Raw genomic sequence first — 18087 nt, forward strand, 5'->3', positions numbered from 1 at the left:
GGCAAAAGTCGAAAAAATGTATAGCGACACAACAACGTACAGACATTTACCCTTCTTACAAATCGAACACATGTGTCCTCATTGCAAGAGGGACTGACTTACAAACGAAAAGTTCCGAGAATCGTGATTCCGAGGCATATCGAGTTGCCCATAGACACATCCAAAACTCGCTAATATATAAGCGTTAACCCCCTGAGAAAAAGAATGTCGTATGATTGCCAGTGAGACAATTCTCTACCAGAGACCACATGATATAGAAGTTAACAACAATAGGTCACTGTAAAGCCTTTAACAATAGCCAAAACCCATACCACAAAGTCAGCTTTAACCTAAAAGGCCTCGAAATCACGAGTGTCATTCGGTTTAACGAGAGAAAGGATCGTGAAAGAATATCTAACGGTGGTCAAGTATTGCGAGACGATCGTGAAAGCTCTAGTACCGGATCGTGAAAGACATTTAATGTAAATTTTTGTTCAGAATCTGTGAATAAACGCTTAATTTTCAAAACTCAAAACAAATCAGAACAAAAAAACTTGTCTGTCAAAATGGTTCAATTTCCTCAACATTACTGTGTAATAAGATAATGAAAATATTTAGTACTTTATGAAAAAACACAAAAGGCACAATGAATGTCTATGGAATTAATTAAAATTGTAATATGATTTTTACTAATTTCTTTGATCTTTTGTGTGCTTTAAAATCTGATGTTTTGGAAAGAAGTGCATTAACTTCCCGATTTGAACGTTATTGCACTGTCGTAGGATTATTCAACAATCTCCCATTAGAAAACCATTGGTGGGAGGAGTAAAAAAGCAGTGCATTAACTTCACTGAAAGTGCACAGTAAGGCTCCACCTCTTTTTTACATAAACAAATTATTTATAACTTCTTTTAATGTGTATTTTTTAAGTTCTTTTTTTATTTGTCCCTCGTTTTTTCTGTTCCCAATGTTTTTGTTATACAGGATTTCCCTGGGAATTGTAAACTTCTTTTACTTGAAAAAAGAGAATAGTGTGTTTTTTTTTTCTAAGATTCGCACAAAAATTAAACTCTTGTGTAGAACCTCACAGGGAATATCTCTGAAAATAGCAAAAACTGAATAAAATGAAATTTTAATTACTAGTACTGTAATTTATACATTCAAGTGAATATATATATAAAAGCCCACCGTTATGCTTTACATTAAATGAAACAAATTCAAAGTTAGTCAGTTACTATGATAACTCGGCAACATATTAATTCAATGAAAATTAAAGTTACAATTGAGAATGTAACGGCACCAGAATCATTCAAACGGCATGTATTTGTGATATCACCCAGACAGCGTTTCTTGTTCAAATTCCTTTCAAACGGTTCGGCCACAGCAGTTTTGGTTTGAACGGATTCCTGTAAACTTTCATTCATATCACGATCGGACGGGGGTTCAAGACATCCGATACTCGCTTTTGAATGTTACTGTTAGCAGTCTTGTATGTTCAAACGCCTTTCGTAGAGCGGTGCCAAGTCCTTTCCATAATCTGTTGCAGACAGCTTATCTATTCCTGCTTGATATAGCGCAGTAGCACATGTTCTTTTTCCTGAGTGGTTGGTAAAGTTGCCAACCAAGCCCCCCTCCCCCCCCTCCATTTTCACACATTTCACGCATTTAACCATTCAACTTGTTCACTCCTAACGCGGACTTTCCGTAGCGATGCTTATCTTGGACATCAGAAATAAGTGGTTTGCGATAAAATACGCCAGATCCAATTGCCTTCAAGTATGTTTCATAGAAGTCAACTATGCATCTTGGTTCTGCAAAAGAAGAATTATGAACTTTAAAATGTATGTTCCTCCGGTAAACTTATGTTGCATGTATAGAAACAGAAATAAATAACAAGTGGTATTTATTAACAAGTTTAAAATTAGTATAAAAACTAGAAAACTCAACTGATTAGTTAAAAAAGGGTCCCACCGGCAAAATTTTAAATATTTTATGGGAAACAGCTGAAGATTCAGAAAATGATATAGGCCAGTCAGCAACCCCGTCCTGTCTTGCTCGAGTGGTTCCTGAGATGAAGCTCCCACAATAACTAGCTTTTGAGGGACGGACGGATGGACAAAGTGAAAATAAAAGACAACCACGTGCTTTTAATATGGGAGTCTTCAGATTTCTACAAGTTTATACGATTTAGCCTGAAACAAATTTGTCACGGCTTTGTCATTCTTTATGTTTCAAAAATACATAAAACGTGATATGCTTATTGCCGTTTTAAAAACATGTTTTTTAAATAATTTAAATGCGTATACACTTACCTCTTGCATAGTGTTTCATATCTTTGTTATCCAGCCGTAAATCGCCTAAACCACTTTTGAACGTCTTGTTGTTTCGACCAATGAATCTTATAACTCTTCCAGTGGCATCTTGTCCAGTTTCGAACTGAGAATGGTCCAGATTTCTGTGCTCGTCCCGTCCAAACAGTTTGCAGTTGTAAAAAAATACAGTATATTGCAAAGAAGTTGAATTTGTCGTACCGAGCACACCATTAGCACACAACTTTTCTTCGTCGTCATCGGATACGGGGTCTGCCCTGCGAACCTTAGTGCCTAGTCCTTTCGATAATGAGTCATTCATTTTTCTTTCCAAAACGCGTCTAAAATGAGCAAATCGGCCATCTTTCTGATCCAGAAAGTTTTTGTCGTGGACATTCATGTCCCTACAATGTATAAGGAGACCACAAACAATGTAGTATAAAGATTTAGGCGGATACTCGTCTCCGTTTTGTTTCCTCGTCTCCATAACAAACTTTTCTAGCCAATAGATCATACATTCCGCGTTCATCATATGTAGCTCAATAATAGGATCCCCGATCTGAGCCCGGAAAGATCTCTAAATGGTTAAATACACCCACTGCCCATTTCGTGTTCTTTTTTGTGTTAGCGTTCATTATTTCATTGACTAGATTTGAAATTTCTTCATCGGTGACAACCGTAGTAAAACGGTCACTTGGAGCTAGTCCGAGATTACTCTGACGTCCAACGACTGTTTTGCCAGACAAACTGGGGCCGTGGGACGTCAGAGCTCATCCCATATCAAAAAGTGGATATTTGCCCACCCTAAATAGATGCGCTGCTTCGTCGCTTCTGGTGCCGATTGGGGGCCTTGGAATTTTATAAATCGGGCATCAATCTGTTCATTTTTCATTTATCTCTTCATTTATGTAAGTTTCACCTACCTGCCAACCTTTATTTTTCCATATTTTAACAGTTTTTACAGAGACCCATCGATTTCTGCATTTTGACTTTCACTTTCAACCTTTTTGACAGACAGTTTTATTTTGTTGTAAATTTGTCTATGTAATTAATTAGATTAGATATTTTACTGAAATTTCGTATGTCTTCTCGATTAAATGTCTTTCACGATCCGGTACCCGAGCTTTTACGATCGTCTCGTAATACTTGATCACCGTTAGATATTCTTTCACGATCATTTCTCTCGTTAAACCGAATGACACCCGTGGAAATATAAACAATACAATCAAGAAAAATAACGGCCTGATTTATGTACATGACATTAACGAAAAACATTTATGATGTACAGCGAAAACCGTTATTACATTTTACTCATGACACAGATACTAGACTGCTTCTCTATCGCAATATTCAGTATGTTACACATATATAGCGCATGACTATCATCTGAAACCTGGAACATAGAACCGGGAACCAGGAAAAGACATAGACACTCGCACCAATCAATCCGTTGTCATGGTGATCATATAACCTGTGTATTGTTGATTTCGGTAATTCTTCCTTGAATACCCTACTGAAGCAGTGTGTGTGTTATAACCAAACATAATTACGATGTGAACATGCTTGTGCTATGTATCAGTTAAAATATGTAAATGCAATTCGAAATCCGGAAGTGAGAAATGGAAACTTGACCATAGGCGGATCCAGGGGGCCCTGGCCCCCCTTTTGTGGGAAAAATTTGGTTGATTATATTGGGAATCATTGAAGCATGACTGGAGCGTAACCCCCCGCCCCCCATTGGAAACCTTAATTCATCGTGTTGGGTTTTTTTTTAATATATTCTAGTTTTTAGTCGTCCATTTGTATCAATTTTAAGAAAGCTCCAGATATGAAGCTTACTTTTAGTTTTAGTGGTCATTGATGTCAAGTCAACTAGATATACGAGTTGCAAACACTCGTAGAATTGTGACATAAGATGAGATGACATCGTCAATATACGTGTATCTGGAATGTTATGTTGAACCAAATAACTTGACAAGATAATGTTTTGGTCTTTGGGAAGGTTGTTTATAAATTCTGATTCATATTAACAAAAACCAGTCGGCCATTAAAGATATGTTCCAAAATATTTTCTTAATTTTTCTCGGAATAAGAACATTCGTTTTGTAAGAAAGATTTCTTAGTCTAATTAAAGTCATAAGAAACCTCAAATAAAAAAAAAAATATGCATATTTTTTTTATAACTATAAATGGATAGTTTTCATTATACAACTTATGTACATACACGTTTTTCTGAGGAAAATTCTTTAATTTGTCCACATTTAGAAGAAGTTTACTTATTTTTAATTGATTCCTTCCAGGAAGCAATTCGCCGACATATTTTCCGTATGCATAGTGACCTGAGCGTAACCCTCCTCGTAAAAATCAGGTGATTGCAATACGCATGGATCTGTCATTAAAATAAACAATTATCTGATTGTACATGTTAAACACGTGCTCAAAACATATGCTTTTTGTTATTTGTTTACTATAAGGTGACAATCGGTAAACTTCGGCTTCAAAACACGGCATTTAATGAGTAGCCATATTTGTTAAATCATAACAGACAGAGAGAAAAAAAATGACTATTATACGATATATTTGCGTAAAAAATGAGAAAACCGTGCATTTAAGACTAAGTTTATGATATATACATGCATTGGTTCAAGAATTTGATAAACATTATTTTTCACCACTCACTCGTTTCATATGACTTTAAGCATTCAAAACATTATATCAAAAAAGTTATTCTAAGATTCACGGTCAAATAGTCAATTTCAAAATATTCATATTAATAATAGTATTCAATTAATTCATATCTAGGGAGATATTAACCCCTAAATATGAATAATATATCAATATAGTAAAGATGGATCGGCTAAGAATAGCGAAGATAGGTCGGATAAAAATAGTGAAGATATGTCGTTTACGGATAGCGAAGACAAGTCGGCTTAGGATGTCTATGCCGGTAGGTCAGCAAGTTCATTGAACAGAATACAATGTTGAATTTACTTTAAATACTTTAGTAATGATGTAGTACTTTCAAACAATTGATAACAACTGTTCTTATTTTAGAACCAAAAATTTACAGTATTAGATTAGTGATACAAATTTGGTATACTAGTTTTGTACCTCCATGGTGTAAATCTATAAATGTGCTAACATATTACATTGTAGGATACTTCATTTTCATTATGCACTGTAGTTTATTTTATGATAATGCAAAAAGTACAACTCTGACGGGTCAGAAAACAAACATGCATTTACATGTAAAAAAAAAAATATTTATCGTTTTACAAAAAAAATGAATATCTTACTGGACTGGTACAAAATCACTGTAGAAAATGCGTGTACCTAAAACTAACTTCACATTAAAAGTACATGATGATTACTTTCAGCTTAAGAAAATGTACTCACTTTTCAAGTTTAAAAAGTTCTACCTTATTTAAGTACATTTTCAGTACGTCAAAACATCTATAGTACCACTATAAGTACACATGCAAAAATAGCTGAGAAGGCCGTTGCTTTTGCTAAATCGAAATGTGAAGGTCGTTTAAACCAAGAAAACCTTGGAACAATTTAGAGTTGGCTAGTACTGTACCGGCTGTTTATCTTATCTCGCTTTGTTTTAATTCTGCTTTTCAACGTTCTACATAACATTCTAATAAAGGTCACAATAACCACTGATTAAGCTTATATTTGACTATAATAGATAATAATCAAGAGTAGCTCCTCACAAATACATTGGCATTCAAAATGAAGGCATCTGTTCTGGTGGTAGTGCTGGCTTTCTGTGCCATTCATTGTAATGGATTCTTATTTGGACAGGGTAAGCATTTGATTTGTTTATTTATCTAAAGCAATATTTGTTTTGCATAATAATAACTTAATTTTCACTGAATACCAGAAAACATGAATTGAATTATTCACTGTGTAAGACTAGGGACGAAGTCAACTGGAAATATTGTCTTTCGGGCACCATTTAGTTCGTTTTGGTTAGACAAGTTATCCAAAGCAATATTTGTTTTTGCATGTCAAAACTGACTTAAACTGGCAAAATTTAACAAATTATATATGATTCTGAATAACATTGAAATTTTCTTGAATAAATTGTTGAAATATATTCAACGTATATGTTGTATAAAACTTTTAAGGTTGCACTTTGTAAATACAGCTGTTTCTCAAACCACGCCTCTTTTGAGGAGATACAGATCTCGAATATTCATAGATAATCAATTTTGTTAACATACTGGTTCTCAGTTATGATCTCTATGTTTCATCTCATAGAGACATAACTTGGGAATGTTACCAGTAAATATACATATATGCATATTGTTTATATTGCAATCTGTGGTAATCCTACAGTCGAGGTATGGTTAGTTAAGACATTTAGTGTTAGTTTAAACTCTTAGAAGTTCGGTGCATATAAACGTTGAAAATATGCCGCACAGCATGCACAAAAATATGAAGTGCATATGAACTTTCCATTCAAGGATATGATTTTTTATCACAACTTCGTAGTAAAAGTGGTACAGTTTTAGCCGTAAAAGGAGTTCCTATGGGAAATCGCATTGTCAATATTAACAGAAATGCAACCTTAAAAATTTGAATTCTTTATATAGGTTTTGACGCCTGTATCATTTTGAATCTGTAACTGGAATAAAAATCTAGGAAATTGCTCCTTCCAGTTTCGACGTAGTTTTCATTTCTGATAAAGAGGTATATGGCTGTTAAAAAAGAAATTTTGGCTTTAAAATAAAAACAACTAAATGATTTAATAGTTGAAGAAAAAGAACCAACATTTCAAGTAATATTCACTTATCGTTTTAAATTATTACGGGGAGCTTTTTATGAATGCTAGTTTGAACGATATTTTGTGACTATATATTTATGTATTAGTGATTTATAAACTATAAGACTGTCATTTAAAAGAACGAGATTTTCTCCAACTTTTATGATTTTAAGAAAACAAAACGGTTGGTCTATTATGTAAATTGGCTTCAATCTCGCCTGCGGTGTGACGGTTATTGCCTCATTAAAATTTTTAATTTTCATTACGTTAATATACATGGTATTTTAAGTTGCGAAGAGGAATTTTTATAAGGTCAAAATATAAATACGAGTTCAATTAAGCACAATAGACCAATAATAGCAAACTATTGAACATTTTAATTTTACGTTTTCTTTTTTTTTAGACGGCACATGGGATAACCTTAGAGGTATGTATTGCTGTTCTAAATGGAACTTTATACTCATGATTCGCATATCGAATGGAACCAAACTCCATAGATCACGCTGTATTTTAAAATTTATGTTATTAAAGAAGAGAATTATAGTTGCATATTATAACAAAGATGTACATGTACAAAATATGCAAAATTGAGTAATCCATCAAAAAAGTAAGAAATACCTAAAGATTTTCCAAACAGAACAAACAAAAAAGTTCACACACAAAGCGTGATAATCAGCAAAGTATTTATGATATTGGAATGTGAACATTTGATAATCTCCTTAAATATCACATCAAAACCAACTAAATGACGAGTTGCATATACAGAATGTACACAGCCATGTATCACCATCACTGATGGTGACCCGATGGATAAATCTGTTGTAGAGTTGTCACTGGTTCAGACGTACTTATATTATATACGTGTGTGTTTGTCTCCTATGGACAATGGGAAATCATACTGTTACAACATCTTTTCATTATATATTATGAAATTAAGAATATATTGTTTCCTTGAAGTAAATCCAACAACAACAAAAAAACGAAAAAATATTGATCTGATACCCGAAATTATAAATTGTTTCGTTATACGCTCTTTATTTAAGATTTTTTTTATAATATCAATAATAAATATTAGCTTTTAGAACATATCACATTAACATTAAAACTTTGATTTTTAGTTACATGGGGAATAAACCCATTCGGTAGTATGAACTTTGCAGCTATGCCACTAACAGAGGCCGATGCAAAATCTAAGGGATTCCAGAAGATATCAGATTGTGGAGGTATGTTATCAAAAATTGCTAGCCCAATTGACTCCCAAATGAGATTAGATAAACAAGTTTTCCAACAGATATTTTGAATTCCTATGGGAACAACTTGTGCTTCTCTTCTAACCCACCCTTCTTTTATTCGTATGAGTAGATTTCACATATAGGATTAACCAATAAGTTAGCATTTTCCTTTTAGTTCATATTGGAATTAGGTCTGCTTTTTTTTCGTTTTCTGACATATATGAATTGACAACGAGGTTTGGTTGAGATCTGAAATTTTCAACAAAAGAAGTGACATATTTTCCTTGTTGTACATCATTCTTATGCAACACATGCACACGGATTATGTATCTTTCACTGGATACATTATTTACATTCATGAGCATACTTTTTTTCCAGAAGGCAATCATTGACACAGGATTGCTGCTTACATTGAAGATCTAATAACAAGAATTCAAAATTTTGAGAGTCCAGTCTAGTCAAAGGGGCTTTATATATGTTTATAAAATTGAGAAAGGAAATGGGGAATGTGTCAAAGCGACAACAACCCGACCATAGAGCAGACAACAGCCGAAGGCCACCAATGGGTCTTCAGTGTAGCGAGAAACTCCCGTACCCATAGGCGTCCTTCAGCTGGCCCCTTCAAAAATGTGTATACTAGTACAGTGATAATGGACGTCATTCTAAACTCCGAATTATACACAAGAAACTAGAATTAGAAATCATACAAGACTAACAAAGGCTATATATCATTGTATTAGTCTTAATTTGAAATAAGTGATATAAGTGTTTTTAAATGATTGGAAAACGTAACTAACTTTAGTTTCTATATGCTCTTTTTTCTTGTGTAAAATTTTAGAGGGTTTTTTTCTATTCATAGATTCGAGTGGATTACATGGTCGTCGATATGTAAAAGACAACGACATGGCTCTTATTTTAATATATGACGTACAAGGATATATTGCTGGAATATCTGCTGCGGTATGTAATCCAGGAATTTCTTAAACAAAGAGAGAAACAGAGAGAGTTCTTTTAAAGTCATATACAATCATCAATGCAAAAAGAAATTAAGTTAAAGTGTATACAGCAAGATTTCATGTTTTACACAAATAGTCCTACAGTGGTTTAAAAATCAGATTAAAAAAACAACACAGCGTTTGCTTTAATTTTTTAATGTCTTTATCTATAAGAAAAAAATTCAGTGCACGCGGCGTAATTGAAATATGTTCATATTTATATACATATACAACTATGTGCATACCAAATTTCTAATTCATAAAACGTCTGATCTCAAGGCACACTATTACTCGATTTATTTCACTTGACTGGGCGGAGTTTAACCGATTCGCTCATAATACACCAGTCCATCTATATATAGGTGTTGTAGGATAAACTCATTAATGAAGTGTCCAGTCATTCTTTTGTAAATTCCTTTGATGACACTGATAGGTGATTAAAAATCATTAAAAATTATAACGGCAATCATCCTTATCACACACATCTTCAGATAGATTGATTGTCCTAATGCAAAGTAAAACGTAAGCTCCGCATGATCAGTTGAAATAACATCGGTAATACCTGTTCGAATATTTATTCAGCAGGAAACTTTAATTGTTCCCGTCATTCAGAACTGAATTGGCAATAACATACCAAAAGGCAATTAAATTAATTAGTTGAAGAAGGCTTGGCAACATTATCATGGCCCAAATATAGATGTTTACCTGCTTAACGTCCATTGTCATATTCAAACCAAAAAGTACACTACACAAAAATCTGAAGATAGAGAGAATAGGTGCTTTAAGAAGTAGATTTTCAAACATTACTTTTTTTTCTTTAAACTTATTAAAATATTCGATAAGAATATTTATTACAACAATTTTGACTTGTTTGTTGTTAATAAAACGTATTCAATCCTCTAAAATTAAAAGCCCGATGAGTATATGCTACAATTGAATTAAATTCTTTGCATACCACGGACACCTCGCAAGCTTAAATTTGAAATTTTATTTATATTTTATCAGGTCTCAAATAGCCTTGCAAATGGATGGCCATCAACCTTCCTGAAGAATCATCCATTTGTATTGTCAGGCAACTACTACCATATTTCAGCATATTTCGTCGACCCTGGTAAGTATAAGTCATACTATTTCAAATTTGTTTATATACAAACTAAATATCGTAGGAATATGGACAGGTAAACATTTATTTAAACTGTCTAATTAGATTTATATTAGAAAACAATTCTAGATATTAAAAAAGTAGCAGACCAAAAGATTTTATCATATTGCTAGCATGTTAAAGGTTTCGATTGCTTGCTTGCTTTGTTTGTATTAAAGTTTGATCAATCATTGTTATTGAGATTGACATCTAAAAACAAAATATAAAGGCGGAGTTAAACTTGTATACATTATATTTAAATTTGATTGGACATTTTCAAATACTCAAATTTACCTATATACAGGTTTAATTCCGCCTTCTTATATTGTTTGCATATGTCAATCTTAAGTACAATGCTAGAGCAAAATTTAATACAAACAAAGCAAGCAGGCAAACCAAACCTTTAACTTGCTAGCATTATGATAGCAGCTGTAATAATGATGTACTTCTTGGACATTGACTTTTGCCTAAGATCTTAGATACTTAACTTACTATGGGTTCTTATAATGATGAATGTTTTCAGCGAACGTAATCGTTTAATTCCTTGGTTTCCTCAATAAAATAATCATAATACCTAACGAAGTGTGCATTGTCGTGATAAATAGACTGCCATGAAAGATATTGCCCATGCATACGACCCGGACAGTATCTATTTAACTAATATATAGAATGAAATTCAAAACAGTGTAGCTGTGGCCATTGATTGACACATTAAAATCATCCATTGACTGGGACAATTTAGGTGAACGTTTGTATGTAACGACCAATGCTCACTATGTACTTTTTAAAGACACTTAAACTATGGGGTCACCAAAGGTTCTCAACACCTAAATAAAGTAATTCGAAAAATTAATCAGAAATAACACGATATTTTGATTTATATCAATTATATAAATCAAAACACAAAGGTTATTCCTGATTAATTTTTCGAATTGTTTTATAATTAAAGGCGTTAAGAAACCTTTGGTGACCCCACAGTTTAAATGTCTATCGTAGGTACGTCGTGAACAGTGGTCGTTACAGACAAACGTTCACGTAAATTGTCCCAGTCAATGGATGATTTTAATGTATCAATCAATAGCCATAGCTACACTGTTTTGAATTTCATTCTATTTCGGATGGCAAATCCTTTAAATAATAACAAACTTTTACTAAGATACATAATGTTTATTGCAATAGTAATTTCCCCATTATTTCCTAAGAGTGTTATGACTAATACTAGTAGAAGTATTAATTTATTAATGTATGTATTAATAGGTGTTTATATTAGATATTTTTGTTTATGCTTTAAGGTTTAATATTTTCTAGCTTACAATATTTTAATCTTTAATTATATCAGATAAAAAAAAATTCTTTAACAATACCGTTAAATGTTACTTTTTTCGTAAGTAGTTTATTTATCAGCGCTCCAACACTATTATAGAGTTGTCATATATTTTGGCGCTATATTTTAGCATCGAGCACCACCAACGACGCAATAATAATCGAAATGAGTATTTGGTGAGGTAATATATGTACCGTTTATGATATTATCAAATATGATATTGTCTTTCACAGCGATCGTTTGTACGTCTGGTAGATCAGCAGCTGAATATAAGCAACAGGGAGTTGGAACTGACCTTTACATTCAGAACGGAACAGACCCTATTACAAATGCAATCAAAATCCCCCATGAACAGAGTGATATATCATCTACTCAATGGACAGAGGGAAAATGCTTTCCGTCAATGGGTATGACAAAATATAATCGTTTTGAAAGATACCGACTATAAGGTGCATATTCGGCTTACAATGTAGTAAACATTTAAAAGTTACAATTGCATGATCTTAAATTTGGCTATACATGCCTAAAGATTAAAGTGTTCAAGGGAAAAATCGTACATTTGTTTCGATTCACCAACTTGAAGGCAACAAACTAAATTATGTGCAAATTTTGTAAAATTTCTTGATTTTCCTTGTTTTGGATCAACCTCGGGGTATAAATTGGATTGGATTAATCACGGACCTAAAAAAAATATATTTGGTAAATTGATGTACATTTGTAATAACTAATAACTACAGTTTCTAATATGAGAAAGGCGCTACCTTAAATACCAGCTTTATACCAAGACTATGTCCTAAATATTGATTGATTGTTGGTTGCTTAACCATGTTAACATCCAGTGGCAAATATTTCATGCATGTTCAGGACGATACTTTTTAGATTGGTCGTGTAGAGAGAGTTTTCGTTCTTTATCCCAAAACGATGCTTCTACCATAAGTGCCAGCTAAAGCTGGCATATAAAATTATGGTTTTACTTTTTTTGGCTATAAACGATTTCCACAAAATAAAATTTTCATATTCAAACCAATATTTGTTTCGCATGCACATGCAATAGGCGCATATTATGATGCTTTAAGATGTTGAATTTTACGCATTGTCTATACAATTCTATTTCTCTTGGACTAAACAGACAAATCTATTCCTGTGTATATGTTATAAATAGAATCTTGTGAAGATAGAAATGAAACAGAATAGACTAAGTAGCAAAGTACTTATACATTATACTAATTGTTTTACAGGTAAACATTACTGGTTCAACGTCAGAAAGGATATGAGTTGTGATGAATTTTGGCCAGTGTTTCTATTGTATAATGGTGGTAAACTCAATGCTTTTGGTTGGGCTATGCAAGCAGATCTAACTTCACCAAGAGTTGAACATCCACCAAAGTCAACAATTTCGGTATATATTTTACAACCATGAATTATTATGCTACTTTAAACATTCGTATTATTGATAAGTACAAGAATTGTCATTGAACTAAAAAAAAAATCGACTAAAACACTCAGTGATGGAAAATGTTACTCTTAAACTTCGTTTGATGAATAGTGGTGTCTTGCTTTTAAAAATGAGAGACATGAAAAAGATTTATAATAAAATATCTTTTTGTACATACATTTTTTTAGGGGCATTACAGATACTCTTCACTTAAATATTTTCCAAAAAAAAGGCCGATATAATTGTACAGAAAGATATATTTTGTATAACTAGATTCTATTCACGGACATGGGACGACCCGGTCATGTATATGAAAATTAATGTCAGATGTGCAGAATACCAAGTGTTTTCATAAAACCCATCACGTCTTTTAAGACGGTAGTAATTGGGTACCTTCATGACGAATAGTGGTACAAGCTCTTGTAAATTGACGTTACCGGTATTTTTGGTGCATGACGATAAAATGAACACTTTCTATAAGACGATTAAAAATCGATTGTTTTAACGCATCCCGGTCTTTGTTGCGAAAATGACACTAACGACAATTATGTAAGACCTCTGACGAATTACGATAAGGACATGTTGACGAATCACGGTAAGATTTTAAGCAATTTAAGCAAACGGTAGCCGAAAATGGCCGTTTTACGTCTGACGGTTAAGGGCATTAAAACCCTATTTTAATTGTAAACACAAATTTAAGAAGCAATGCATTACCTTTTAAAACATGACAGAAACAGTTACATTGAATTAAATTTGTAATAATAAATTATGTGTCAGGCTTTTAAAGTAACAACTACACTTATAAGTCTGATAAGCATGCACTGTTGTTGTTCTAATTAATAAAACCCGAACATGCATCATTATATGCAGATGTGCAGTTGAAATGAATTGAATAAAGGTAGGTCGAAAACAGGTTATCTGACAAATTTTAGACTGGAAAAAAGGTTTATTGATATTTAACGTTCTAAAAAATCTGTACGACCTCGAGTCTTGCTTGTATGTAAGTGTTCGGGATTGGGTAACATAGTTTGCAATCATTCACTTCATAGCGGACGTGATAGAAATCACCAAACTTGCACATTCAACTACAAGACGGAAGAGACATGTGATTTGTGTTGTTATACTAATTGAATATGGGGAGGGATTGCATTTGATCTGTTGGATGGTCTTTCAATGGCATCTTTGAGCGTGTCTGTTAAATCCAAAATAGACTGCCTGGGGAAACGATACCGTGCAATTAAATGGTCATCATTTAAAAAAGGTCGTCGGTTCTGTCACGAAAAACTCTTCTGTTTATAATATTAAAAATAAGTAAGACAGTTTTTTTTTTATATAGACTTAAGAGTGGGTTATAGCAAAGTTTTTGCTCTTAAGATTTACTTTAATTTTTTTGTGAAAAACCTAAAAATCCTAATATTACTTTTTATCTTATGATTTTTTGTGGAAAGGGCTACAGAACTTTTAGTTTGCTTTCAGTAAAATTCAGTTTTCCTTGATGCGGTAAAATTTAGTATTCTTTCATTTGAACGTACACGTGGTTCCATTGTATTTATGTCATTAAGGGGTGGAGTAAATGCTCCATTTACAGCAGTGCCATTATAACAAGATACACCCGTCAGGGCTGCACAATCACGAGTCTTTAATAAAAGCTCAACGGAGATACTTTCAAGAAGTAAAAAATTGTCTTAATTTTGACTGTTTAAGTACGATACATTTATCTCTGTTCGTTTTAATTATCGAAAGGGACACCCTACTTAAACCAATCTCGATAAAAGCATAAAGTTTCAAGTACAAATATATATCAATCCAAGCATAATCAAGTTTGTGCACGAGTGTGAAAATTCCTGATAGTCTGTAAATCTGGTATAACAAGTAGATGTGGTATTCTAGCCGATGAAATACCTACATACAAGAGACCTGCGCACGGACTTCAAGTAAATGTATAACACAGCACGGACATCAAAAGTGTGAAAACGCAAACAATTATAACCTAGACATGCGCATTATTCCGAAAGAGAAAACCGACTCATACAAAAAAAAATTAAAAAATACACGAAACCAAATATGAAATTTCTCGTAATTATATAGAATAGACTGTTGATCTTCCATTATGAATGGTTTTACACTAGTAATTTTTGAGGACCTTTATAGCTTGCTGTTCGGTGTGAGCAAAGGCCCCGTGTTGAAGGCCGTAACTTTACCTATAATGGCTTACTTTTATAAATTGTTACTTGGATGGAGAGTTGTGTCATTGGTACTTATGCCACGTCTTCCTATATCTATGAAAGACAGGTTACCATGTCTATTTCGAGAAATCAAAACATTCTCTAAATTTTGTACTAGTGTGGACTGTAAGACGAACATTATAATACCTTCAGTCAATGACGGCAGTGTTAAAAAAGAATTTAACCGCCTATGTATGTACTTCTTATCTTCGTTTGAATTCACTTATATTTCAACGTATGGATGACAAATCTTTTGTTGTCATTGATAAATGGAAAAGTATTTCGACGTTGGTCAGCCAGATTTCGATGTACTGTAAAAAAAAAAACGCTTGTGTTTTTCTGAAGATTGTTTGTCGATTTCAAGATGCCTCTTAATTTTATTGTGTCATCGTTTTTGTCTTGCTCTGCATATACCCTACGACATTTCACTTTGATTTATAGAATCTATGTTTATAATGTTTTAACTAACTTATTTAATGAAGCCGAACATGACCCTTACACTGATAATTGCGCAACAAACATATATATACGTGTTTCAATACGCTGAAACAAATATGTGAATGAAAATCTTACTTTATTTATGATTTATTATTACAGGCATTCATGAACCCACCACCAGACTGCATCTACAAAACTGGAACATTATCTACTTTACATATTTACCTGACCAACAACCCAGCTATTGATACATGCTAAATGAAGTTTAACACTTAAAAACATTAAACTGTATAATGTCGGGTATTAGATATTTTTTGTAACATATAATCCTAAAAAAAAATAAAAATGAAAATATGTTACTTAATATGTACTTTAATGGACAATATTGTAAAGTTTGATAACATTGATCGATGTAGATCTTCTCCATCTTTATTGAAATCACTCAAAATTCACAATGTTGTAATCAATAACTGTCTATTAGTTATAACGGTATAGTGACAGCGCCCGTGATTTCGATCCCTAAACGGCTTTTTTCAAATACTTCAAATGCGCGGCAATATTTTCACAACACATCTTGTGTCTTTATGAGAGATTCAGACAGCACCTGGTCTACATAGAGTGCAAATGTATTGGGATAGAGTGACATGTCTTTCTGGGGACTGTTGTTTTGTGAGCTTGTCCTAAACCGTAAAGAATCATCGGATACGTACTGCTTTGGGTTCTGTTGAGTGTTGGCAGACATCAAAATAACGACAAACAATACAGTATCGGCTCCTGACCTAGGACAAACACTTAATAAAGGGGGAAATTAAACAGTAAACATCATAGTTGTTAATTTCTGTGTCATTTGGTCTCTTGTTGATAGTTGTCTAATTTGCAATCAAACCCCATCTTCTTTTTTATATTGTGATGAGTGTCATGCAACAAATTCATTATATATAATTTTATCAAAAGCTTATAATGATAATACATGTACATAAATGATTATACAGAAACAGGCCTAGGGACGACCGATATATGGAATTTGACCATTAGAACCAATCATTCATATCTAAAATCTAAATGTACAAATCAAAATTTATAAAACAAAACTGAACTTATCTGTGAATACACAAGATACATTGAGCTATAAAGCCTTAAATAATGTCAATAATCTGTCCTACCTCTATGAAAAATACGATGTTTTCCTTATAGATAAAGCCTCAAACAGTATGGTTTTTATGTGTAAATCACATAACATAAAGTATTTATAAAAGAATGAGTTGAAGGCAAATCATATAGCCGAACAAAACAGCAGAATAGAATTCGCCGTTTCGGAATCTAATGCATTATGGGTAATATTGCGAAAAGCGTACACCAAAACGTTGTGATTGGTTTAAAACGTTATAAAGAATAGAAACTCAAACGATGACGTAACATTAGAATGAAATTCAAAACAGTGTGGCTGTGGCCATTGATTGACACATTAAATTCATCCATTGACTGGGACAATTTAGGTGAACGTTTGTATGTAACGACCACTACTCACTATGTACTTTTTAAAGACACTTAAACTATGGGATCACCAAAGGTTCTCAACACCTTAATAAAGTAATTCGAAAAATTAATCAGAAATAACACGATGTTTTAATTTACATCAATTATATAAATCAAAACATAAACGTTATTCCTGATTAATTTTTCGAATTATTTTATAATTAAAGGCGTTAAGAAACCTTTGGTGACCCTACAGTTTAAATGTCTATCGTAGGTACGTCGTGAACAGTGGTCGTTACAGACAAACGTTCACGTAAATTGTCCCAGTCAATGGATGAATTTAATGTGTCAATCAATGGCCACAGCCACACTGTTTTGAATTTCATTCTATTTCATTTTTGTGTACGATCAATGAGATTATCCATAGTCATTTTGATTCAGAAAAGGCGACTGACGAACGGTCCGTCAGTTCAGTGTTTTTGTGATTTTAATTTACACCAATGTATCAACCCCACAAAAAAAATGACGTCACAGGTAAATTTTTAACAGTTGAATATAATAATGGGGATTAAGTTTGAAAAGGTGATGTTTTTTGTTTGTTTTTATTAATATTAAAAGAATATTAATATGTATGGAATTCTGTAAGTAACTGTGTAATTAATTGTTATACTAACTATGTCGACTTCTCTTCTAAATCAAATTGTGTAAAACTACAAACGATAAGACAAAACAATATCCAATCGGAATTCAATTCAATTCTTT

General features: G+C 32.9%; 1 protein-coding gene and 1 pseudogene across 1 annotated transcript; one reads left to right on the plus strand and one right to left on the minus strand.

Moving 5' to 3' along the window:
• Nucleotides 1-955: 955 nt before the first annotated feature.
• Nucleotides 956-2923, minus strand: LOC143073744 (zinc finger MYM-type protein 3-like; annotated as a pseudogene).
• A 3035-nt stretch (nucleotides 2924-5958) lies between these two features.
• LOC143072809 (uncharacterized) lies at nucleotides 5959-16208 on the plus strand. The gene is made up of 8 exons (XM_076247913.1): nucleotides 5959-6096; nucleotides 7463-7486; nucleotides 8178-8282; nucleotides 9151-9251; nucleotides 10292-10397; nucleotides 11985-12158; nucleotides 12990-13150; nucleotides 16009-16208. The coding sequence occupies exons 1-8, from the start codon at nucleotides 6024-6026 to the stop codon at nucleotides 16105-16107; spliced, it is 843 nt and encodes a 280-aa protein (XP_076104028.1). The 5' UTR covers nucleotides 5959-6023; the 3' UTR covers nucleotides 16108-16208.
• Nucleotides 16209-18087: the final 1879 nt, after the last annotated feature.

Source organism: Mytilus galloprovincialis, chromosome 4 (genome assembly GCF_965363235.1).
Source record: "Mytilus galloprovincialis chromosome 4, xbMytGall1.hap1.1, whole genome shotgun sequence".
NCBI classification, from domain to species: Eukaryota; Metazoa; Mollusca; class Bivalvia; order Mytilida; family Mytilidae; genus Mytilus; species Mytilus galloprovincialis.